This window comes from Oncorhynchus nerka, linkage group LG27 (genome assembly GCF_034236695.1).
Source record: "Oncorhynchus nerka isolate Pitt River linkage group LG27, Oner_Uvic_2.0, whole genome shotgun sequence".
NCBI lineage: Eukaryota > Metazoa > Chordata > Actinopteri > Salmoniformes > Salmonidae > Oncorhynchus > Oncorhynchus nerka.
In genome coordinates this window covers 62317789-62344536 of record NC_088422.1, presented here as the reverse complement: position 1 = coordinate 62344536, position 26748 = coordinate 62317789, and the positions used below count along the sequence as shown (strand labels likewise).

At 42.6% G+C, this 26748-nt stretch overlaps 1 protein-coding gene across 7 annotated transcripts in view; it reads left to right on the top strand.

Moving 5' to 3' along the window:
• LOC115112112 (zinc finger protein 536-like) overlaps positions 1–26252 on the top strand; it is a 201189-nt gene extending 174937 nt beyond the window's left edge. For 5 of the 7 annotated variants that reach the window (XM_065011870.1, XM_065011871.1, XM_065011872.1 and 2 more), the window contains one exon: positions 23197–26252. In XM_065011870.1, the coding sequence (XP_064867942.1) occupies positions 23197–23462 (266 nt within the window). In that variant the 3' untranslated portion in view covers positions 23463–26252. Of the gene's footprint in view, positions 1–5489; positions 7996–23196 lie in introns of those variants that run through there. The other 2 variants (XM_065011873.1, XM_065011874.1) reach the window with 1 other exon arrangement.
• The last annotated feature ends 496 nt before the right edge of the window (positions 26253–26748 follow it).

Below are 26748 nucleotides of genomic sequence, written 5' to 3'. Positions count from 1 at the left end.
TTTAGCGACAGCCTTTGGTTGACCTTGTTAGCTCCAGCGCACTTGGGTACTCTGTGGTTAATTATTTTTTCCCCTCCCCTTCTACATTAGACTACAGCTTGTGCTCAAACCACAAGTATGGGATTTTTTTTTTTTTGCACATTCCAACGCCATTATGTTACATTGTTGCTGAATAAAGGCTGGTATTATGTTCCCGCAGTAAAGGGCAGAAGTGGACAGAGTTTTTATCTGCTGAACGAATCAATCAGGATTAGGTCAGCTGAAAAGAATCACAGACAGCAGTCGCCAGTGTGTGTGCGTGTGGGTGTGCAAGTTTGTGTGTGTGTGTGTATTTGAAATGTTGCTTATTTAAAGGGGAGCTATTTGTTGGTTATGAGTACATGGGGGGTGACTGAGATGTCATTTCTCGGCTACAGAGAGGATCTCTTCTATTTATTTTATCCTCTGTGGGAAGATTGGAAGGTCGCTCATTATCATTTCAGCAGAAATGATTAGGAGATCAAATAGAGATCGAATGCCATTTCCTTCCATTAATGCGCGGGGGGGGGGGGGGGTTAGTGTGTCTGTCATGGCATGGCTGTCCGGCTGCCTGTGGGAAAAAGACAGAGGGAAGAATGGAGGAGAGGATTAAGAGGGGACTGGGGCTTGGCAAGGGAGTGCAGGGCTATTCATTAGCAGGGCCCTAAGAGAGGCACACTGGCATGCTTAGAGTGAGAGAGAGAGATAGATGAGCCTTGAGCAGTAGCTCTACCACACAAAATGGAGGGTGAAGGCAAAAGTCAGTGATCACATGGTCAAGTTTGCTCTCCACATTGTGCAAACCTACTCATGCAACACTTTGTCCTGCTTTGAGACTCACACGCGTTAGGGAGAGGGTCCTGCCCTCTGGGGTCACATTCAAACAACCCCCCTTACTGTTGGGTCTAACAGGCTGCTAATGCCTTGCCAGCAGTGGTGTAAAGTACTTAAGTAAAAACACTTTAAAGTACTACTTAAGTTGTTTTTGTTATATGTACTTTACTATTTTATATTTTTCACAACTTTTACTTTTACTTCACTACATTCCTAAAGAAAATAATGTTGTTTTTATTCCGTACATTTTCCCTGACACCCTAAAGTTCAAATGGTCAAATTCACGCACTTATCAAGAGAACATCCCTGGTCATCCTTACTGCCTCTGATCTGGTGGATTCACTAAACACAAATGCTTGGTTTGTAAATGATGTCTGAGTGTCGGAGTGCCCCTGGCGATCCGTACAATAAAAACAACAAGAAAATCGTGCTGTCTGGTTTGCTTAATAAAGTGAATTTGAAATGATTTGTACTTCTACATTTCACTTTAGATACTTTTTACAAGTACATGTTATCAAGTACATTTACTTTTAATACTTAAGTATATTTAAAACCAAATACTTTTAGACTTTGATTCAAGTAGTATTTTACTGGGTGACTTTCACTTTTACTTGAGTCATTTTATATTAAGGGTCTTTACATTTACTCAAATATGACAATTGGGTACTTTTTCTACCACTGCAAGCCAGTCACACAACCAACCCTCAAGTCACGACCCTGACACAAAAACGGGCCTATGTGCCATTTGTTTGTCGACTTATGCTCAAATTGTGACTGCGTGTTTGAATTCGGAGTTAGAACAACGCTCTCGCTGTTCTGTGATCCGTGAGTTCAAATCCCTCCATTAGTGCTCTGGCTCAGAGGGTTATTTTGCCCATTAGAAGCACTACAATCTTGCATACTTCTTCTGTCTGAATAGCCATTCTCTCTGTATTGTATTTATGTATTGAAAAAAAAGGTAATAGATCAAGCACATTCCATTATTCTCTTCTAAGATCATTAGCAAATATAATTAGATATGAAAGAAAGTCATTTGGAAAAGAGGGGGGGGGGGGGGAGAAAACGCTATCAGGCAAAGAAGACCGATTGTTGCATCAGAGTGTTTGGGCTTAAATTGCTCAGCGGAGGTATTATCTATCCAACCATCTTAGTCTCAGACACAGTCACTGGGAGAGGGAGGGCACTGGGAGAGGGAGGGCACTCACTCCAGCCTACTGTTTCTCAACCGAGACCTAGCTCCTGTACACCCATGTCTCATACAATACCTACGGGCAAGGAGGAACGCATAAAATAGCATCTTAAACAACAATACCTACATTGTGTAGCGCCATTCTTTAAAAATACAATATCAGACAGAGCAAAATAGCCCCCCCCCCCCCCCCCCGCGCGCGCTTATATGGATTCTCCTTTTGTACTTCTGTCTGACCTAAAAAAGGAACACAAATCGTCTTCCTTGATGCAGTATAGCTGGGAACCGATCTATTGTGCCACTAACCACATGCAGGAGTTTGTCACTGTTTGTGCACCTTAACGCGGTAGTGTGCTTTCTAATGGGGATCTGAGCAGAAACAGCCATAAACACCAAGATCCTGCTGTGTCTCACCGCAGATGTGCTTTTTTCTTCTTTAGTGGTGCTTTGAGGGATGGGGGTGGATGTGGATTCCTCTTGTCTTCGTGAATCGCAGCAAATGGTATTCATAAACATCCCGTATTCATTAAAACCTTCTAAAAATATGATTTGGGTTCACATCCTCGCGCTCAAGCGGTAGTGTGTGCTGTTCATATTTACATATTTATAAATACTGGCTTTACAATGAGGCCTACCTTTGCCAAAAACAACACTTTTTGTCGACTGTCGCCGGATGCCTGGGAGAGAAGGAAGTCCTCAGAGGCACCTTCAATGGCAGTGCTCTATTGTAACTGCCTGTTTGCCTGCCTGCCTGCAGCAGACTCCAATGTACATAGGGCATCAGTCACTTCCATGGCACTTATGTTACAGCTAAACTCAAGTCTCATGCAGTCAAAACCCACATCATTAGAAGACTAGCACTTAATCTACAATACATGGAGGCTAGGATTGTCTGGGGGAATGACTTCTCCTGCTTTTGTTTTGGCCTCATCAGATTTCTAAAAAAATGTTTGTCTCAAACCTTTACACATCAGTAACAAATCCAGAGCAATACACAATGTAAAATAGAAGGATTTATACTGTTTTCCATAGTAACCGATTAGCTTAATAGTCTTGTGTAGTTTGCGTACTAGCGAGGCTTTCACAGCAAAATGGCTTGTGAATGTCAGGTGAGAGACTGCTTAGAGACCCCCACGCTATAAACACTAATATTTCCCAAGGCGGTATACAACACATGCTCTCAGCCTTGTGTTAGGCCATTGTTCTGTCCGTCTATTCATTTATCCATTCTGTTAAGCATGACACATGTATTAACACAGGGTGGATCCTGGAGCTATGTGTCCTCTTACCATATGCCTGGGTTTCTAGGGCCCTCTACTCCAGTAAATGGCCATTCTGACTGTTATCTCACAGTTTACCAGTAGAGGGCGTCCTCACCCTTTCAGCATTTTCATTAGTCCTTTTGACTACGGTGCATTTTTGCAATTTACTGTAAAATATATACATTATTATACAAATAATGATCGAATCAGTTGTCACAGATATAGAGAGTCTTGCTGACCTGATGCTGTTGTATAAATTGTAGCATTTACCCATCCCAATATTGTTCTTTTTTTGCATAATACATTTCTATAATGCTTTTCCTAATGATTCCTTACATTATAATGATAAAGTATGTAGTCTACAGCATTAACCAGATAGTATTTATTTAAACAGTATTGACCTGGTATGATAAACAGTAGTTGTTTTTAAGATGGCAGACACAAGTGGAATGTCAACAAGGTCCTTGGGTTGGCTGGTGAGGTGCATCTGTTCTGCACCCGAATGGGAAATTAAAACTAAGAGGAAGTTATGAGGAATCTATAAAGTTGGCCTGGAAATCTCCTGCTCGCAGTGGCAGTTGTTGGGGGAGAAGAAATGTCATGCTTAAATAATAACCTTCCAGGTGGCTTTAGTTAATGAACAGTGAAAATCAAATATGGGGCTTAATCTGGAAGTCATTACTGGAAGTAATTTTTTTTTTTTAAACGGAAATCACGAGGAGAAGCCACCTTTGAGAGACTAGATACTTTTTATGTCAAGAAAAACATTTCTTTGTTTATTAGGTGGACTACGACAACATATTTTGTTTAGGGGCGGAGGGGGAGGGGCTCCGTATATTTAGACATTTAGGATGCCATTGGATGCGTTCCAAAATGAAGCTGTTGAATAGACATTTAGTCTGATTCCTTAGTGAATGGCTGAGTAATGATAGATTATGCGTGAAACATAGATGTAGACAGAGAATAGTATAAACCAACCGTCTGTTCCATCATATAACCATATAAAAAAGCATACATGACATATACAGGCTTAGTCTGCCATCTAGTGGTCAAAGTTGGCTCTGACAGTATTTCCTTAAGACTGCGCCGTCGTACAGAACCATGCAGATGAGACTGCAAATGATGGGCAGAACAGTGATGCTCTCTCTTCGAGAGATGAAAGCTGTTGTGTGCTGTCTTGAAAGGTTAACACCCAGAGATTAACGTTTTCATTTGTTGATGCGTCTGGCATAGGATGTTTCAAGTGTGAATGAAGATTGCGCGTAACTCAGACGAGCCCTCTAAGAGCTACTTTAATTCTCGTTAGAATCCTCGTCATCTGCCTTTTTTCTCGGAACTGTTTGACATAGGAGTTGTAAGTGAACGTACAGTACATCTTGATTTGAGCGTGACGGTGTGTTTATGTGCTTTATTAATACAGAGAGAGAGCAGGTGGCCGCAGTAGTTTTGCTCTTTGAGAAATGAAAACGATGCTGTTCTATCCTGTTTTTAGCTTTCCGTCGCTCTGCGCCGACTCTTCATTTCTTTTTCGATATCTTCCTTGCGACAGCACGATCGATTAAAAGCGATTTTCATTTCATTTTGTTCGTTTCATAACGGCACTTTGAAAAAAGAACATGACATGGAGATGTATTCGGTAAATTTTATTGCTCCCAAAAAATGGCAATGGAACTGTGAAAGGAAACCTAAATGGTGTTATTTAGCTCTCACACTGTTGCAGAACTTGAAGATGAGCATGTTTTGCTGTCTGGGATTCAAACGTGTGGTATAATTGCTTACTTGAGTACATGATCACCAAGTTATCACACTTATCTAGCAAACAAACTTGCTTGGAAAAAGTATGGAAATCATTTTACTGCTAGTGCCTCATACCAATTTTAGACTGCAACCTTTGCTAAACACCTCACAACCTCACCGCTTGAGTCCCTGTTAGAGGCCTAGCATACATTTGAACCAAGTTTAGCATTTTCTTTATTTAGTCATCTCAATGTTAGTCTAGACGTTTGTCAGTCATATATGTCTAATGCTAAATCTTGGTTCCTGAACAGAATGTCAGTTCTTTGTGATGTTTGTTACAGCGAGAGGTGGCCATTTTGTGTGTATAACTGCTATGCTATGTTTAGTGTTGTGGCTGTGGTGGGGGCCGGGGCAGTCTTGTTAATCTGCGTTTGTTCTCTTAACTGTAGTTCATCTGTGGGTAGGAGAGGAGGAAGGCCATGGAGCCCTGGGCCCCGCGCTGACCCTCGACCCTAACCTCGCGCTGCCTAACCTAGCTGACACTGAGACGCACGACGCAGCCTCTCTTAACAGAGACTAACTCCCGCCCGAGCACCCGGCTGGAGCAAGGCAGGAACATGATGATGATGATGGTGACGATGAAGGAACACACTATATCAACGACTTGATGTAAAACATGCTACAATCAAACAAGAGAAGTCATTCAAAAGGAACTATGAAGGAGTGTTTCTGCCCTGTGTGAGGATGGAGAGGAGACAGAGACAGAGACAGACCTGCTGAAATGACTTGTAGAGGCCACTGGATGTGACGCTCAGCAAAGTGACAGACAGACAGCGACTTTAACCATTCTGTTTCCTGTCCTCTCATGGATGACTCCTCCCTCCATCTCCTGTCTTCTTCATGTCTCTCCTTTTGATGTTTTTGATGAAACTAGCTGCTAAATGACAGTCCCTAAAACACCCCTACTATGACACATTCCTTGATCCAAGATGGCGTCCATCATTGTTGACAGAAAAAGAAGATTATATTCAGACAGAACTGTTGTGCTGACCTGTGCTTCACCTGTACGACAGACTCTCTCTCTCTCTCCTATCAGATCCAGTACAAGACAGGTTTTCAGTGACCCCTGGATCACAGTAATGGTATTGTCCCTGGACTGTACCTTTCCCACTCTTGTCCAGCTGGAGCTGTAGCTTAACAAGCTCCTTTTGACCAGACCAACCATCTATGGAGACCAAGCACACTTATTGCCATGCACATTTTAGTTGCTGTTTTCTACCCTGTTTTAGGGCCCAATGCTCTGCGTGTCAAAAACAAACTTAACAGGGAGAAGAAAAACTGAAAAACTAAGAACTAAACCAGAAGTATGACATTCTCTGACAATCTTTTCCTGTGCTAGCTAACTAAGAGAGAGCAGTAGTTTTCAGATATGATTGGGATGTTAGTAGATGTGACAACGAGGAGAGGAAGCCTGAGCATTGTACAGTAAAGTGTGATGATGGACAGAGGACTGAGGATCCTCACCCCACACACCCCCTCCCCGTAACAGGAACAGGACCGAAGGGAAGACTCTTTTCTCGCTCTATATCACAGAGCCTGTAAACGCTCAGAACTAAATGTAAAAAGAGAGAAGTAGCAACAAAAAAACTAAAACAAAAAAACGCTGTTTGTGAAAAGCAGAAGGTGTTGAAGTGACAATAATAACTAGTTTACACGACCTTGTCCTGTAGGTAAACATAGAGCTTGAAGAGAAGATATGAAAAACAAAAACGGGATTGTATTTTCTCCCCTTTTCATCTCTCTTATTGACTTCGAGGACTGTAGTGTTGCAAATGTTTGTAAGATACTGCCACCAATCAATGTTGCAAAGTGTTACTGACTACTGAAACGGTTTGATGTATTTACTTAAAAAAAAAGAAAAAAAGAAGAAGAAGTAAAAACTGGAAAAAAACAAATATTGTCTAGCCTTAGATACAGTCATCCGTTGTTGCATCCACGAAGCTAGTTGTTTTAGACGGTAGGCCTTAGGGTCGATCCGTTTTTTTTTTCTTCCAAGTACTGTACTTTTTTTGCCTTCTTACATTTCAAAGAAAAAAGAAAAAGATTGACAATCTACTCATGTGCTCCAAACATATGCCCTTATATACATAATACATTATGCATAGAAGGATTTGTTTTTTTTTCCCCAAAAGTATTTTGGGCTGTGATAGTATTATAAATCAAATCTATACAGTACAAAACTAGCTCACTAACTACAATGAAGGTGTGTGTGTGTGTGTCTGTGTGTCCCTTGACATTGTGAACTGTTTCTATGTCCTCTTGTGAACCCTGAGAATTCTAATGCGGTATGTACAGTGCACATATATACAGTACATTTTCAGTTTGAAGGACTACAGTACATGGCTTTGACAAAACTGTTATCATAGTGCCAACCCAAGGCATGCAAGTCACCTGTGTGGTCATCATTTACATGCTGTTTGTTACTCTAAAGCAGAGTGATGATCGATGCTCAAGTTCCATATCGGGTTGAAATTCAACTCCACACAAAAAAAAAAGCCTGTTTTTAATTTGCTTTTCTTGACTTTAGAATTCCCAATTCCAAAATATGAAGGAGGAGAAAAAAAGGACGAGAAATTAAAACAAAAAGTGGTATTGTTGGGAATTAAACAGGGTGCTGAGAAGTGGATTGTGGGACTCGGTCTGAGTTAACCAATCAGAGGGCCCGGTCAGTCCCATAGTCATGCCCTCTCTCCCCTTCTCTCCGTTGTGTGGTTGTATAGCTGAGAGGTTAATATTAACTGTCTGGCTCTCTCTGAACCGGTATATGAGCATTCCACGTACGAACCTGTCTTGTGAGCTGAAAACCTTTTGTTTGCTGTATTCTCATGGCAGATGCTTCGTTTTGTAACTACTGAACTGTACTTATAATAAAAATAAAATGTATTCAAACTATAACGGATTGTTGTCGAGCGATGGGTTGTCCCCCCCCCACACACACAGGATAACAGTCACTTAGGAGAAAATAAAGCATCAAAATGCCAGTGTTGAGTGAACGACAGTGTGAATATGCCACTCAAAACTATTCCGTTTCCAGTCTTTTATCGCAGAGCTTCATTGACTATGATCATGCTGTTGAATAGGCTACAATACAAACTCATTGTGGTAGGCCTATATGATATTGTCATCCCACCACAAACAACAAAGTCACCTCACTGCATTGGATGAAGAACTGTCCTATGCAGACTCAGGTAGTTTTGTGCTCTAAAATATATACACACATGAATGTAGGCCTAGCCATCAACTTCCACCCTTAATGCCTCAGGTACAAGCAAACTGAAAATGGGTTTACACACTCATGCAAACCAGGGACCCAGAATGGACCTACATCCCGTCTGATACACACACACACACACACCGAAAGAAAGATCAGTGATCAGCTGAGAGCACTTCTCTTGACTGTTGTTGGTGAAGCGCTTGTTATATTGCACTGAATTATGAGCAATATAAATGATGTATCTTTCTCCCCTCTCCCTGACTTCACTGTTAAGTGCTGTACAAGGAAGTAGCCAGAGGGGATACAGTGCTGACTGACTACAGAGCTGACTGTGTAGCACCAAACTGGCCTGTTCCATGACAGCTCAGATGACAAGTTATGGTGTTGCTAACTGTAGCACTGTGCCCTTGGGCCAATGTATTGTTAATTCCAAAACACCATCAAGTCTTATTTCAGGATGGGCAAATAATTGCTCTTCTCCTCGTTTCTTTTTTTCTAGTCTACCCAGCACGCACATTTGTTTTGGACATATTGTGTGTAATTGGTTAGTGTGTGTATGTGTGATCTAAGACAGATAGTGCTGTGATGTCATTTTTCACAGGTCCATTACCGAGCTGGAGGGTGCAGCACCTTCCACCCCCTGAGACCGTGTTCGTCTCATCTAAGGAATCTCTCCGTTTCCCATATTTTATTTTTTATTTTTTTATTTTACCTTTATTTAACCAGGCAAGTCAGTTAAGAACACATTCTTATTTTCAATGACGGCCTGGGAACAGTGGGTTAACTGCCTGTTCAGGGGCAGAACGACAGATTTGTACCTTGTCAGCTCGGGGGTTTGAACTCGCAACCTTCCGGTTACTAGTCCAACGCTCTAACCACTAGGCTACGCTGCCGCCCCCATAGTAATGTCACAGGCAGGAAAGTACCCGTATCAAGACATTCAGAAAGATCAAACTTCCACATCAAAAGTACACGTCACTGGAGTCCGCTTTGTTCCCCTAGTTCTAGTCTGGGATGTTTTTCAAGGGGAAGTATTTCATGTTTTTATTCCTCCTCTTTGGTGGTACAGGCTGAAACCTGATCCAGGTCTGGTTGATGGGATCCATATTTGAGTTAACCTAACGTCAGGACCCAGCGGCTGCTGAGCCTGCTGGGAAGAGGCCCAGGTCAATGCCTGACTAATTTTTAAACGGATCAGCTGCACTGCACCAGATGTGTGTGTGTGTGTGGGGGGGGGGGGGGGGGGGGGGGGTGCACGGAATCTGGTCCTAATAAAACTCACATTCGCAGAGAGTAACCATTTGTCATAATTATTTTCTCCTTCTGTCTCTGGTAGTGAAATGTATTATTTATTTATAATTTAATACGTCAGTTAAGAACAAATTCTTATTTACAATGACGACCTAGGAACAGTGGGTTAACTGCCTTGTTCAGGGGCAGAACAACAGATTTTTACCTCGTCAGCTCGGGGATTCGATCTAGCAACTTTTCGGTTACTGGCCCAACACTCGAACTGCTAGGCTACCTGCCGCCCCAAACGAAATAGTGTTCAAAGGAAGGACGTGTTGTATGGTTATAAAGCAGACAGTCCCTAATCAAAACCAGGATATTCATGTGTGTGTGTTCATCTACTGTGAATGTGATCGTGCACGTGTCACTGATTAAAGAACACATCAGGTCTTCTTTCATTACATTCTGCTCGTATGTCTTTTCATTGCTTGATGTTCTGTGACGCGTCATCAGTTTGCCTCATGACCCTGTTCAGAGCTTGATGAACATTTCTTCTCCCTTCATTTCGTTTTTTTTTCTCTCTCTCGCTCACATCTCTTGTCTTGCCCGTTGTCTCTCTCTCTCTCTTCCTCTCTCTCTGCATCCATTTCCTCTTTCCTTTTCACGCCATATTGTGCTGCAATGTGTGCAGCGGCGATTGATGTGCTTAAGATGATGGTGCGGCTCCGTTCAAGTGTGCCAGCAGTTGTAACTGGGCAGATGGTGACCTCCAGTTGAACCTGTCCTTGCACTCATTTGTTCAGCTGTGGTTAATTTCACAGGCCTCCATGTTGCAGGCGTCTCTGTATTATGCACTGCTCCACCTTGGCCACTAGAGGGCGATAAAGACCAGCTTTTACCACATCAGGAGGTAACTAGCTACTCTCTGCCCTTGTTTTCACATTGCACTGAAAGGACTGACTCACGACAATGGTATCATAGAATAACAATAAAATAAATGGAACCTTTTGTTCTGAGCAATTTGATCCAACGTCGGCAACCCCATAACCACAGTGTAGAATAACCAAGTCTATTTAATGTTGAAAATATATTTATTTGTTTTACCAGGCAAGTCAGGTAAGAACAAATTCTTATTGTCAATGACGGCCTAGAACTACAGACTTGTACCTTGTCAGCTCCGGGGATTTGAACTCTCAAACTTTCGGTTACTAGACCAACGCTTTAACCACTAGGCTACGCTGCTAGTTACTTATGATCTGTCGTTTGAATGCTACCAATCTGTAACCATAAGACAATCTGGGCCTGTCAGACTGTGCTTGGCACTATCCTCATAGACAGGGAGATCGTAACGTTGAGTTATTTCAATTTGAGAAATACCGGTACTCTTTTGGGATTCTAAGCCTAAACTGTAACGCTGTTCAATAATAAACACACACCCACACACCCACCCACCCATACACACCCATCTACACCCACATCCAGACACACCCACATCCAGACACACACTGGTCATCTCACCACATAATGTCATCTCTTCTGCTCAATCAGTTTAGACAATCCCTGCATATTTACAGTACACTGAAATGCTGTTTATGCTGTACTGTATGTACTGTAGAGTGTAGAGTAATAGCTCTCTAAACACACACACACACACACACACACACACACACACACACACACACACACACACACACACACACACACACAAACAAACAGAGAGACACACACAGAAACACACAATCCCCTGGCCTCCTGTTTCCTGGTAAATGTGTCTCTGTGCTAGTCTCAGGCTCTGCCTTATGAATCGATGATCATGTGGTGTAAGGGAGATAGATGGCTTTTAGCTCCATCTTGTCTCCTCTAATTGTAAAATATTAGTTACATTAGACTCTGCCTTGTGATTAATGGAACTTATTTGGAGGTGGCCCTCTCCTGGCCCTCCCCTTTCCAAAGTCCCCCACTGACTTTTGAGAATTGAGTGATTTCACTTAAAGCAGACAAATAGGGCTCTCTCTCCTCTCTCTCTCTGAGAGGAAGAGAGAAGAGAGAGGCCAAGCAAAGGGAAGAGAGAAGGAGGGAAGGAAAATAAGAGAAGGGAGGGTGAGGAGGAGGAGGACAGAGAGAGATAAGGACAGGCAATGTTTGCATGGGGGAAAGCACTGACGATAAGGTTTAAAAAGTTATGCCAGAAAAAATAAGCCAAGAAATTTAAGCTTTGCAGGAAATAAAGCTTCGCCAGATTTATACCGTGTAACACATTGCAGATCACACGCTGAAAATACAACCCGATCTCACAGAGGCAAGTGAAGTCTTGATCTTGTTCTAAACCTGGTCGTCACTGAGAAAGGTACATATATTCATTATAACGAGCTGTATTAATCATGTGGTGCTTTCCAATAACCCTCAGCCCAGTCCTCTTGCCTTGGAAACACAGTGTCTGTTATTGATACCCGCAGACCACTTAGCCGTGCTGGGAACATGTTTGTGACAGCCAGAGACCGGGTTGCCCTTGTAATGTCTGCCATAGGAGAGAGATAGATCATGTTGCGGCGATATGAGCACCTTGTAGGAGACCTACTCCATACGGCAACTTTTCCATCCCGGCCCTCCTCTGTTCCTGAGTCCATGGGAAGTGTGATGTTTTTATTCGTCCTCTCTTCTGTTGTTTTTTTTTCTTTTTTCTTAATTGGCTCAGAGGCCTTGAGCAGCACCTGGCATGTATCGGGGCGAGTCGACATGATCTGCTCTGTTTAGGACACCATCTCCTCTGGCTGTTCAGCTCCCACGGTTAGCCTGACACACACATCACTCTCTGTTCTCTGTTAGCCACTGCCTCAGTCATAACGCTACTTTTTGACACGGGTTCGTTTTTATCAGCCTTTTTTTGAATCCTTCTTTCTAGAAGGTCAACAGGAAGTTCTCTTTTTCACTCCCTCTCATTGTTTCTATCTTCTCCGTTTCCCGTACACAGAGACTGTAGCCTACACTCTTACAGACTTGGACATCCATTAGCTGTCTGCAGTGACAGGTCAGCAATAGATTGGAGCTGGAGAAGAGACGAACACTCCTGAACTGTCCATCCCCAGGCCAGCTCCTCTGCTCCCGGACACATGCATGCAGAAACACATACACGCATGCACACACGTGCAAGCGCACACACATGTACGCACCCATACACACACGCACGCACGCACGCACACACACACACACACGCACGCACGCACGCACGCACGCACGCACGCACACACACACACACACACACACACACACACACACACACACTGACCTAGTCCTGCTGAGACAAGCTGACATACAGGCCATCATCACATGATGAATTTACTGCTCCGTACCCTTGAGCCCCAACAGTCCTCAGCCAATCACAAGTGGGAGAGGCCCCGGTTTGTGTCTGCTCAACAGAGAGGACACTGACACTGCAGGTGCAGGTACAGAGGCTCTGACCACTGGAGAAGTTTGACCTTACAGTATGGGGTTTATAGTCCTAGCTGAATGGCATCTACAGACGCTAAGAAAACAACTGTTTTAGTGGAATAGAGACAAAGAAGGAGAGAGTGGGTGAGAGAGAGATAGAAAGACTCACTCTTTTGAGGAACTTATTAACAGCTTCTTCTGGTACAGCAATTAATAATCTAGTTCAGTATTTAACATGGGACTGAATCCCCAGTGACTACTTTTTAGCTTTCTTTGATGCATCAACACCCCCTCCCCTCTGCCTCTCCAGTGTATTCCTTAGTGTTATGTGTGTGTTGGTTTTTCTAGTTAACCAGAGAAATAGACCAGATCGCTATTCCCCGAACTTCAGCCCAATTTTACATCAACACACAGACTTCTGAAACCTCTTAATACTGTGGAAAAGTCAATCCCTCCAGGGCTTTGGATATAAATACAAATATCTTTGGTAAATCAATAGACATGTACCTTGAATCAGAGTAAAAATTATAGGTCTTTAATGTTTGAATAGGGTAGACCAGGGTTCCCCAACTGCTGGCACGTGTGCCGAATTTGGCCCGCGGGTGGTTTTATTTGGCCCCCAATGTTTTCTGCGCAAAAATAAAATATTCTTATTAATTTTAGGTAATTTGCATTGATGGACATAAAAGACTGTAAAAGCACCAGTAAATCAGCTCCAAGTGATTTAGACTTTGGAAATCTGGTCCCAAGTATTCCCACACATAATAGAGAGACACATAATCGTATACAAATGTAAGCAAGGTTTGAAATTATGTTTTAGTCAAATATTATATCTGGTTGGGCTTTGTGTGGTCAATTTGCACTCTACAAATAATTTGTAATGATGTTCCAGACCCATGACGATCCACTCAAGAAGAAAACGTCCCACGGCAAAATCTGGTTGATGATCCCTGGGGTAGTAAACATTCTAATGCTTTTTCCCAGCCATTACATTTTCCTGTCTGATGTTTACGGATCCATGCCACCGATAACGTAGAGCTGGGACGATAAACCAAAAATTATCGACCTTGACCGTACCGATCACCTATCGCAGGCATTTTGCTGATATACCTGTAGTTCATTACAATAAGTAGCCTATACTAGAGAAATGTGACATTTGAAATGAAATATATTTCAGATACCTTAATAGAAATTGACTCAAGTAGAAGTGAAAGTCACCCAGTAAAATACTCCCGAGTGGCGCAGCGGCCTAAGGCACTGTATATCAGTGTGTCACTACACTCCCTGGTTTGAATCCAGGCTGTATCACATCCGACCGTGTTTGGGAGTCCCATAGGGCGGTGTACAATTGGCCCAGTGTCGTCCGGGTTTTGCTGGGATAGGCCTTTATTGTAAATAAGAATTTGTTCTTAACTGACTTGCCTAGTTAAACAAAGGTTAAATAAAAAAAAATAAAAAAATGTACTTAAGTACAGTGGTGGAAATGTACTCAATTGTCATACTTGAGCAAAAGTAAAAGCTATACCTCAAATTCCTTATATTAAGCAAACCAGACGACAAACTTTCCTTATTATTATATATATTTTTGACAGCCAGGGTCACACTCCAACACTCAGACATCATTTACAAACTAAGCATTTGTGTTTAGTGAGTCTGCCAGATCAGAGGCAGTAAGGTTGTTCTCTTGATAAGTGCATGAATTGGACCATTTTCCTGTCCTGCTAAGCATTCAAAATGTAACGAGTACTTTTGGGTGTCAAGGAAAATGAGTAAAAAGTACATTATTGTCTTTAGGATTGTAGTGAAGTAAAAGTAGAAGTTGTGAAAAATATGAATAGTAAAGTACAGATACCCCAAAAAACGACTTAACTACTTAAGTATTTTTACTTAAGTACTTTGCATCACTGAATATGGGTGATTGTTAATGGGACAACTGTGGCGAACATTAATATTAGATGAGGGCAGTGCGAAAGTAGGCCCCTAAATGGCAGGTAATTCAAGAAGACGAGTAAGCGGCCAGTACTTTGCAATAAACTTGAAAGTTGTAATAAAGTTGTAATAATCTTGAAAGTTTATTGCAACGTACTGTCCGCCTACTTTTCTTATTTCCTTGTTATAAACTTTTCATTATATGTACTGTTATCCCATCAATTCAAGCAATTTATTGCAATAAGTATGTTTGTCCATATCGCCCAGCTCGAAAGTACACTTAGTACCTTTTTTTCTATCTAGAACCTAAAAGAGTTCTTCGACTGTCCCCATAAGAGAACCCTTTGGATAACACTTTCTGGTTCCAGGTGGAACCTTTTGGGGTTCCATGTAGAACCCTTTCCAGAGAGGTTTCTACTTGGAACCAAAAAGGGTCCTACCTGGAACCAAAAACAGTTATCCTGTGGGGACAGTCAAAGAACCCTTTTGGAACCCTTTTTTCGAAGTGTACTGTAACGCTGAGAAATGATGCGTAGGATGCCCCAGCCAGGGTTACAGGTCAGGATAAGGGGGTATAGGTGTATAGGTTGGACATAGAGTGTGAGGTGGTACTCGGGTGTTTGGGAGTGCTTGTCTGCTGACTAAACTCTGAGCCTTTACAACACGCAGGTTATTATTGGCCGACAGATGGTGCATCACATTTTACTGCTCACACCTTCTGTGGCTCTCTCTCTCCCCAGACGCAACTCCACTCCCCCCCTCTTCAGAGGAATGGAGCATAGCGCTACTCTTTAATACACAACACTCTCTCTCCAACACCAACACACACACACACACACACGCTCACCTCTCTCGGTATGTGTCTCTTATAGGGACTCGACCACCGTCATTTTATCTGTGTTTGTCACTAACATTCTGTACATATCCACGGCAGCACACAAACATACACATAACTCTGTCATCACACATGTTTACATATAGGAGGGATACTGTATGTTTCCTTACACTTAACATTAACAGTTCAGGTCTTTTTTCTTTACATCCCAAAGAAATGTGTCGCTTTCCTCCTTAAAGTGATATTTTGGGATTTTGGCAACGAGGCCCTTTATCTACTTCCCCAGAATCAGATGAACTCGTGGATACCATTTTTTATGTTTATGTGGTTTTGAAGGAAGTTGCTAACTAGCGCTAGCGCAATTTCTAACTAGAGTTAGCTCAATGACTGGAAGTTTATGGGCATATGACTATATATGAATATATGAAACTAGCTCTAAATTCCTTCATACTGGACACAGAGACATAAAAATGGTATCCACAAGTTCATCTGACTCTGGGGAAGTATGAACTTGTATGAACACTGCAAAAATCCCGAAGTATCCCTTTAATAATGGTGTAAATTGTCATTTATTCTGAACATATTGTGGTCATCTTTATATATAGAAATTCAAACACTGCAATACAAAAGGCTATTTTAAAGTTGGCCACAAGATTTCCCCAATACAAGTAAAAATGGTTGGCTTGGTTATCTTTACTTGTGCCCTTCTTTATTCCTACACTTAGGGCGAGAGTGGCGTAAGTCGTGCCAAAATGATCAGTTGAGCCACACACAATTGAATCATGTGACCAAATATTTAGGAAGAGGTTGTCATTTCATGGAGTTTGTGAAGGAAGAACCCATGTGGCCTTTTATACAGCAATGTAAAAGGCTAGTTTAAAGTTGGCGACCATGTTTCTCTAATATAAGTGAAAAAGGTCTGGTTTGGTAAACTTGACTTATTTCTTTATTTCTAAATTTAGGCTCAATCCCAATACCTCCCCTTAGCCCCCGCCCTCGTTTTCAAGTGTCCCTCAAAAACAAAGCAACTGATGGTAGGGAGAGCTAGTAAATAACAAGGAACGGGACGTCACTCGCACACAGCGAAAGCCACCAAAGGTTAGCCTACCATGCAGTTCATTGACTACGAGCCTCGTGTTTTTCCACAATGCCTGTAATGACGGCAGGAATAGCTTTCCTTTATACGTCTCGTGCAAATCATCTGTACTTACCATATGAGCAACAAATGAAAACTGCAAAACAAAAATGTGTCATAACGTAGCCATATTCTGGCTGCTGTGGTTCAACGTGGAGTAGTATTGTAAGCAGAAACATTCATTACATAATAGCGATTTGACATGTAACAGTCGCATTACCTTCACTCAGTCATGATTAACCAGTGGAAGCAATTAAAACCACTGTTCTGCACTAATATCTATACCAAAAGTGTAAGGGTCCATACACAGATTGGCTACATAGCTACACATCCATAGGCATACAGATATCTGTATCGTCCACTGCACAATAAGTAAGAAAATAGTTAGTACGTTACTTCGGCTGCATTGAATGACAAATATCTTCAATCTCTAACGTTGACATTACTAGCAACAATAAAGAACACTGACAAGTGACTGACTTCGATTTTCTTTTTTATGAACAGCAAGGCAAGCTTACAAAATTGCTCATTCAATTTGCAGTAAATGCATCCACTTACAGCCACTGGGTTTCACAAGAAGAAAGCCTGGTTTGCTGGTTTGCTCAGGAGTCCCTAAAACATTAAAAGGATAGTTCACCCATTTACAAAATGACACATTGGTTTCCTTACCCTGTAAGCAGTCTATGGACAAGGTATGACAGCAATCCGTGCATTCGTTTTGTTTCCCTGGTGCATTTTTAGCACACATGCTAAAACATTTTGGCATTTGTGGCACAAGTCCCATTCAAGTCATGGTACTTTTTCCCGTGTCATGTTCAAATCAACTATAAGTGACTTTGTTGAGCTTCACAATCAGTTGGATATACTTTTGGAGGATTTGGACATGATGTGTGGAAAATGCTAATATCGGTACCAGGAATTGGATGGGATTTGTGCCACAAATGCTAAACGTTAGTATTTGGAATCAGTGCCAGTGGAAACTAAACCAAAGCATGGATTGCTGTCATGTCTTGACCATAGTGCTTAGAGGGTAAGGAAACCAATATGCAATTTTGTAATTTGGGTGAACTATCCCTTTAAACAACACAACTTACAATTCATACAAATGTCAAACGCTCATATAGCAATCTAAATGTATAGCTAGCTGGCTAATGTTAGCTAGTCAGATAGCTTGTTAAACAGCAATTTAATGTTGTGACAAAGAAATATGCATAATCACTTGTCTCTACATTAACTAACATATTCCTCTTAACTGTATTTGTTTTTCGCCTGATTTGTTATGATGTTAAAATTACTTATATTTGCTTCAATTCTAGTATTTTTGTCAGACAATATTCTTAAAGCAACAATCCAGGGTTGGGTACCAGAGCTTCATGGGAATTTTGGGAAACACTTGATAGAAAGTCCACATTTCCTATTCGCTTTGTTTGGAGAGCCAACTACAGGGCTGAAAAGGCACTACGCCTCGCTCAAAGTTTAATTGGGATACCACTATGACTCAATGGGGCTCACAGGATTGCGCAAAATGAAGTGGGAGGGCTAAGGGGAAGGCTGGGGGTATTGTGCAATGGGGATGTTGAGACCACTTCTTTTCCAGTAAACCATTTACAAAATGAATCATGTGACCAAATAATCAGGAAGAAGTCATCCTTTCATGGAGTCTGAAGGAAGAAACCACATGGGAAAATTGGTAAGCAAGTTACAGTAGGTCCAAAATATTTTCACAAAGTCAAGTTCGGGTATGTGTAAGCTACAATATGTTCGGGTATCTGTAAGCTACAATATGAGGTCCTAAACCTAGCATGAAAGTGTATCATTGTAGCTGTGTGCGCTAATACAGTCAAATAGTTGCGTTGGGGTAAATTGTTTAATTTGGCAAAGGGCAAGTTGAGCCAATGGCTCAACATACCCTATACAAATGATGATCACATTTGGTCAGTTTGAGGCATAATATGCATAATATTTTGGCCATTTACTATGCATATAAAGTCCCGCTACTGCATTTGAATTGTTACAGAGCAGACATCTTCATGCCCTGTGTATACACATGTAAAACACGTAGGGATCTAGCCCGCCTTAAGGTTCTTGAGAGACCAGCCAAGGAAGTGAGAGAAGGGAAGAAGTCCGTTCGAGCAGCAGCAAGGGATGAAAAAAAATCACCCTTATGACACTGAAGAGGTACGCTGACAAAAGGGGAAAACAAAACGTGCACCTGCGCGACAGAGAAGCTATGACAGAGTAGCAGAGGCACCAATGTCTGACAGCATGGAGTCTGAGCTTGCTAAATATATATATATATCAGAAATCTTATGGGCCAGTTTCATGGTCTTAGTAGCCTCAAATACATCTTACCCCAAGGCCTACCCTGTCCCTATGTTCAATTTACCCCATACAAATCAAATCAAATTTTATTTGTCACATACACATGGTTAGCAGATGTTAATGCGAGTGTAGCGAAATGCTTGTGCTTCTAGTTCCGACAATGCAGTAATAACCAACGAGTAATCTAGCTAACAATTCCAAAACTACTACCTTATACACACAAGTGTAACGGGATAAAGAATATGTACATAAAGATATATGAATATGTACATAAAGATATATGAATGAGTGATGGTACAGAGCAGCATAGGCAAGTTGTGCCAAGAGAACACTTTTATTTGGACAAGCTACGTTTTCAAAGCAGTTGTGATTATTTCCACCGATACACAACATCCTAACGTGTATGTAGATATCTTTGTTAGAAAGAATAGCATATTTCCCTTGACGTGGTGATGCTGAATGTACATAATACCTCAATGTGCCCCTCTCTCCCCTATCACACCAATGAGATAACTGGTCAATCAGAGTGTAGTGCAGTCTGTAAGAGAGTGCACGTTAGAGTACCTGTAATGTGTATCATGCTTCTAAACCCTTAATAACACACTGGGCGGAAATGAGACAGACTAGCCCCCCCCCCCCACAGCCTTTTCCCTTCATTCTCAGGGTGGAATGACTGTTTGTGAGCATCTGAAAGTCATTAGAGGTTCAGCAGTCTGTCAGGTGCCAACATACACACACGCACGGACACACACACATACATGCACACACACACCAACACACACACACAGGAATGTTCACACGCACAATTGTGCACACACACACCCTCACAGACACACGCACACAGAGATACACGCTGAAAGTGCTGAAGCCCAGCAGCTTCTTTCTGCTGTGCAGGGCCTGGGGATTCGTCATGTGCTGATGAGCTGCTATAACAATATATGAGCAAATCACAAGCAGTCTGCAAATGAAAAATCCCCCCCCCCCTCTTCCCTCCCTCACACCCTCGCACACACACGCACACGCACACACACTTGCTCTGTTCGTCAGGCTTTGGGGAGAGGGGCTTCCTGCCTACAGACGTAGGTGAGGAGTGCTCTCTCACAGATGGTAGCACTGGCATCAGATGGAGTTTATATAAGAGAAGTTTTGAGTACGTGCCAAGGCACTGTCGTGGGAGACTGTATGTGTGTGTGTGTTGGCTTCGTGTACATGTGAACGTTTTAGTGTACGGTCATATGCGTGTTTGCAAACAGATTTGTGTGTTTGAACGTATGTGTGTGAGAATGCTTTGGTCAATGTGCGTGTACAGGTTTGTCCATGCGTTGCTCCCGTGTGGATCATAGTGGGAGCCACCAGAGGGAGGCAGTCGTAGGGCTGTTACACTTCGACGTTCACTAGAGAGAGAGAGAGAGAGAGAGAGATGTTTGAGTGGAGAGGGGGAAATCGGGGCTACGGCAATAGAGGAGAGAGATAGGATCACAGACAGCATCCAAACATCTCTGTTAGCTAGGGAGGGGTCAAAAGGAGCGAGCTACAGTACCCATCTGCTGCCACCCAGCAGTAGAGAGGCTGGCAAGGGAGGGGTGAGAAGGTGGAAGTAAAGGAGGAGGAGGTGAGAGTAAAGGGGAATGAGGGCGGTCTCCTCCTGCCTTTCTCTTCTCCGAGGCGTGGAGGAGGGAGGGCTGAGGGGTAAGTAGGGGGCGCGGGCAGAGTGAGTAGATACAGTGGGCTGTTTGAGGAAGTCATGTGGTAGTACCCCAGCCCTCCCTCCCCCTCTGTTCCCTCTGATCTCTACGCTCAAGGCCTTTGGGTGTTAATTAGGAGACCTAGATAATGCCACACTAATGAAAACAAGACCAGTGTTTTCTCTCTTTTCTGATAAAGCTTTGGGTTGGGTTTTGAACAGTCTCTGGACACATACGAGAGAGAGAGAGAGAGAGAGAGAGAGAGAGAGAGAGAGAGAGAGAGAGAGAGAGAGAGAGAAAGAGAGAGGGATAGAAAGAGAGAGGGATAGAAAGAGAGCGAGAAAGAGATGGAAAGACAGGGAGTGAAATGCGAGAAAGAAAAGGAGAGAGAAAGCGAGAGAAGGAATGAGGGGGAGAGGTTTCTGAGGTAAAACTATTTTTCCTGTTTCTTGTCACTCGGCACCTCCATACACAATGGCCCAGCGGAGTGTGACATGAAGGGGAAAAGGACAATCTCTCCTGTACCTGCTGACCCATTGTGTGGGCGACTACACACACACACACACACACACACACACACACACACACACACACACACACACACACACACACACACACACACACACACACACACACACAGAGCTCAATTCCGGTTTGAAGATTCCAACATGTTTGTGTGCAGATGTATGATCTGTAGGGGGATTAAAGTGAGTGGTGTGAGTAGGTGTGGTTCCTTCCCTCCAGAGAATCAGAAGAAGTGTTGGTATCTGAGGGAGGTGGTGGGTGAATCGGGGGGGGCACCATCTTGGGCATAATCCATGCGGGCGGTGCTGGTGTGTCTTTGTGCGCTGGCCATTTGTTTGGGTTGTCGCAGTGTGTGCCGGAGTAGGTGGATTAGATGGAAACTTAAGAAGCATGGCTGTCTCCATGCAGCTGGGTCCAGGCATCTGTCATTCCTCAGTCCAACACCACACACCCTATAAATCCCAGAACACACAGGCCAGACTGACGCACTTCATTCAACAAAAGGGGGGGGGGGGGGGGGGGGGCTATATGTGTGTGTTTTCTTCTTTTGAAAGGAAGAAACTATTTAGTTTACAATTCAACCCAGGATAAGCACCATATTCCTACAGTGTTATGCATGAGTGGAATCGCTCTGGTAATCTCAGACCCAGCTTGCCTTTGTCTTCATATAGGACAGTCAGTGTCATTATGTTTGTTCAAATTCTAGACTGTACTTTTTTTTAAACCTTGGATAGACCTCGCTGCAAAGTTAGAACTGGTCTGTGTTTATTTTAAAAGTGCAGAAAAAAATGGAGAAATAGAAAAGGGAAGAAGAATAGAGTTGACTTGTTTGCTGCAACACTCGGTCCCCCCTAAGTGTAAAATGGGATGAGATATTCTGCCTCTCGGACTTAACGTAATGTAAGAGAGTGTGAAATTAAACTGCACAGAAATAAAAAGTGTCCTTCATTGTGTGTCGCCGGCTCGCTTATCGAAACATTCCGACAGCTGGAACATCTAAAGCTCCAAAAACTTGTAGCAATCTCCTTTGTGTGAGGTCCTGAGCCGACATTGTGATATTTGAAAGCCGCTGAGACTCCAAAGCCAGCGTAAGAATGGCAAACACAACGTGCCTCTAAATCCTGCCTCTTCGCGACAACACAATGTGTCAGTGAGTGTGTGTGTGCGTTTTGTGTACCTTTCACTACTATCCTTCTTTGACTTCTCTACATTCCCCGAAACCTACGCAGTGTCTAATAAACTCTGTTCATTTGATTTACCCCGTCTTAAATTGAATTGGAGGAGAAAAAAATAATGACAGAAAATGTACTGTTATTAATGATAACCCGAAAGCAGTGTACAACAGAAAAGTGTCTGGGTTTGCGCTGCTCTCGGGTGGATGAGCGAGATAAGTGAAGTCGGTTATGATGGGCACGTTTTTCGACGTCGCTCGAACAAGCGGTGCAGGCTATTAAGGGGCCATTGTGTTTGCTGCAGTGAGGATCGGATCCAATTCGAGAGAGCGCGTGCAACTGTTGGGAGTGGTGAAGGATACAGCTGGTGCGGTACACACCCCCAAAACGCCGCAGCGTTCAGAGGGAGCCACTGCTGCTCCTCTGAAAAGAGGCCTATCCAAAGAGAGAGCACTGACGGCGTCTCAGGAGAGCACTACAGCTGAAGCACTGTGTAGTAGGCAGGCGGTACGGTCGTATTCAGTGCCTCGGTGACAGAGCTCGTTTTACATGCTGGTAAAGTAATACCTCGTAATGATGAGGTGACTGACTGTTGTCTCTCTCTTGTTGTCCTCGCACAGGTCACGAAGGTCAGGGGGGTCAGAAGCCGTTCCAGTGCAGGTACTGCTCCTACGGTGCCTCTCAGAAGGGCAACCTGAAGACCCATGTCCTGTGTGTCCACCGCATGCCCTTTGACAACAGCCAGTACCCTGACCGCCGCTTCAAACGCTCCCACGTGAACTCGGACGCCTCGGGGAACTCTGAGGATGGGACCACCAGCTACCCCACGGGAATTCATGGGGGTACGGCCGATCCCCCTCTCTCTGGAGACCCCCTGCATCCATGACTGATGTCACCTGGCATGGAGGTGCCAGCCTTCAACTCTACAACTACTGTACTCACTGGAGCCACATAACAGGGACTACTTACTTCACCTACTCCCAGAGCACAGCCAGATAAAGGGGGCCATCATTGACTGTACTGTTTTACCCAGAGCTCACAGGACATCCTCAGTGTGTACTAGGTCAGTAACAGTAACATAACATGCATGTAAACAACACATACCATGGGTTGAGTATTCTTTAAGATGGGTCCTGAAGAAATGCATCTATTCATTCATATAAAACTAAGTATAGATATGTTAAATTTAGTTAAGCCACAAATAGTGGAGACGACTATATAAAAAAAGAAATAATAAAGGAAATATAGAAAATCTTTCAAATGACTTTTATCCCCCCAAAATTATGCTTTTATCAGAAAAATGATCTCATAAACGATTTAGCGACAATTGGGGAAGATGGAATAGGATTGTTGAACACACCCCTCAGAACATGACACCGGCGGCTGCCTTTTGCAGAGGGCGAATGATGAGCAGCCAGTGGAGGCTGGGGCAGGCAGCGGCAGTGGTGGGGGGACCTTGGTGCCAGCCTGACTGGAGCTGTCATCGCAGAGGAAATCAATTCAATCCCCCCTCTCCCCTTTTTTCATCTTTCTCCACCCAGCAGTCCAGCCCCATCCACTCCCAGCCCTCTGCCCTTACTGCTCTACAGGAGTAACCTAACCCTGGCCGACATGTGAGGGGTCAAACTCAGTTCCATCAGCTGGCCAGAGTCACCCTCCTCCCCCTCCCCTTTCTCTGCCTCTTTAAAACGACTCAAATCCAACATGGCCTCTGGAAGAAGAAAAAAAAAATCAATGATGTATTTAAAGGAGCCATTAGAGGCACAGAGATGTGTTCTGTGCAATATTGTCATTTATTTGGATATCACCTTACCAGACACTGAGAGGTGGAGTTAATTGAATGTGTTTTATTTCATTTCACTTTTATGTTAGGAGGTGGATGGTTGTTCTTTGGAATTGAAAGTGTAGCTAGTGAAGATGTACATAGTGGAATTGGGACCTTTACAACTTGATGTACTGTAACTTTAGTCAGAGGTTGAATGTTTCGTTATATGTGAAGACCGTGAACGTCACAGGACTTGTTTCCTCAGACACGATGCAGGACTATCTTCCTATAGGCTCCTCTAAAGCAGCTTCAGAATGAGCAATAATACATAGAGATAATCACCCTGCTCCCTGTCTCTAATTTAAACGTATTAGTAACAAAATAGACAAAGGGACATTTTCTACAAATGTCTTTTCCAATTTATTTCTAGGTTTCGGACGAAGCATTTTGTGAGTAGTGGGGGCTAAACAGAAGATGATGCTTTTTATTGTGTTGGTATGGAGGCATGGGGGGGGATTAAAAAAAAATGTTTCTGATAAAGAGAAATGATCCGGACTTTAAGAAAGTCAATATCTTCCCTCACAGCCAAGGAGAGCTGAACACTTAAACCCCAGGGCCTTAACACCGCAGCTATGCCTAAAGGAGTTTACAGCTCAAATACACTGCTCCTATCAGTTGAGAGAGAGAAATAAGAAAAGAAAGAAAGAAAAGAAAGAAAGAAAAGAAAGAAAAGAAAGAAAGAAAGAAAGAAAAGAAAGAAAAGAAAGAAAAGAAAGAAAGAAAGAAAGAAAGAAAAGAAAGAAAGAAAGAAAGAAAGAAAAGAAAGAAAAGAAAGAAAGAAAAGAAAGAAAGAAAAGAAAAGAAAGAAAAGAAAGAAAAGAAAGAAAGAAAGAAAAGAAAGAAAGAAAGAAAGTATGGATATGTCCAGAATGCAGTTGTGGTTTAAATGGGGTCATTTGAATTAGAACTTTTCTGCCATTCAGCGATCTACCTACAGTGTTCTGATGTTCATTTGCTTACCTAGCCTAGTTCGCACTGCCTTACTTCAGATCGAGTCGAGCAATTTAATACAACTGTTTGTATGATATCTCCCATGAAGCCACAACATTGAGATATAACTAAAACGACTGTGGTAAGCTTTAGGTTTTAAATGCACTACTGCGTTCTTGGTGACTGTGCCAGTCGCTTGCTTTTTCGTGTGTGTATGTACGTGTGTGTGTGGGTGTGCCTACCTAACTATATAAGAGAAAAGAATAACTACAAAAAAAATTGAAAAAATTAACTCTGAAGAAAAATCATTCACATTCCATTTCTAGCACTTTTCAGGTTTTCTAGTATATCTGTATGTTTCAAACTATGCGATATGGCAATGATGCTTTTCATGACACTGGAAACATCATTGTTTGCCAATTCTCTGTGACGTGTTCGTCCATCCCTTACTGTGCTACTGTTTCCCTGCCTGCATTCCAAAATAACCCACGTTTTCCCTGAAAATATTTTGTTTGTCATGATTCAATTAAGAAACAGACGCAAATGTACAATTACAACTTGATCATTCCTGCGCTAACAAAGAAGATAAATAATTTATATGTACTTCTCTGTGTACTCTGTGTTCATGGCCCTGATACTGTCCACATTCCTTGATGAAGTAAATGTCTATATTGGAGGTAAAGTAAGTAGAGGATTTTGTTGCTACTACTATATACTTAGACAACTTTGTATTTAAATATAACTATTGGGCATTATTTATTATTCTACATCAGTTTTACAGAAGAGGAAAACAATTCTGATAACGGTAAATCTATGTTTTCCTCTTTTTTTTCATGGACTCTTTCTGCTGTCAGGAAGTTGTCTCTGAGGCAGTTCGTTTTATCCAGTGTTTTACGCAATAAAAACCTCTACCTCTGGAAATGCTGCCTTTGTCTGGTCCAACATGCAACATAATGTTACTCTTGTGTTAGGCCTTCCCTTGGTAATCCTAATCTTAACAGTTCACAACTGAGCAGGCAACTCCTTCCCTGCCAATAACACCTGAGGTAATCTAGTTGTGCCTACTCGCCTACCTGTAGGTGTGAGTACTATACCGATGATTACTGTTATTACCACACACACACAAGGATTTGTTACTGTCAGCCTATAGACATTTGCATATCCCAGGGAAACCCACATACGCAGCCACAGAACACGCTGATAGAGCTCATCCAAGGTGCCCTAATATTTTAAGACAGTCAAATTGAAAAGAAGCTGGTGATGTGTGGCGCCAAATGAGACTGAATGAGATAGAATGGCTTTCATAAAGCGTAATGAGCACCACCTGTTACGTCTCACCAGCAAAGCCATCACTATTATGCCTATAAAGAAAATGTAGGACTGATACTTCGTATTTTGAGTGTCAGTCTGCAGAGAG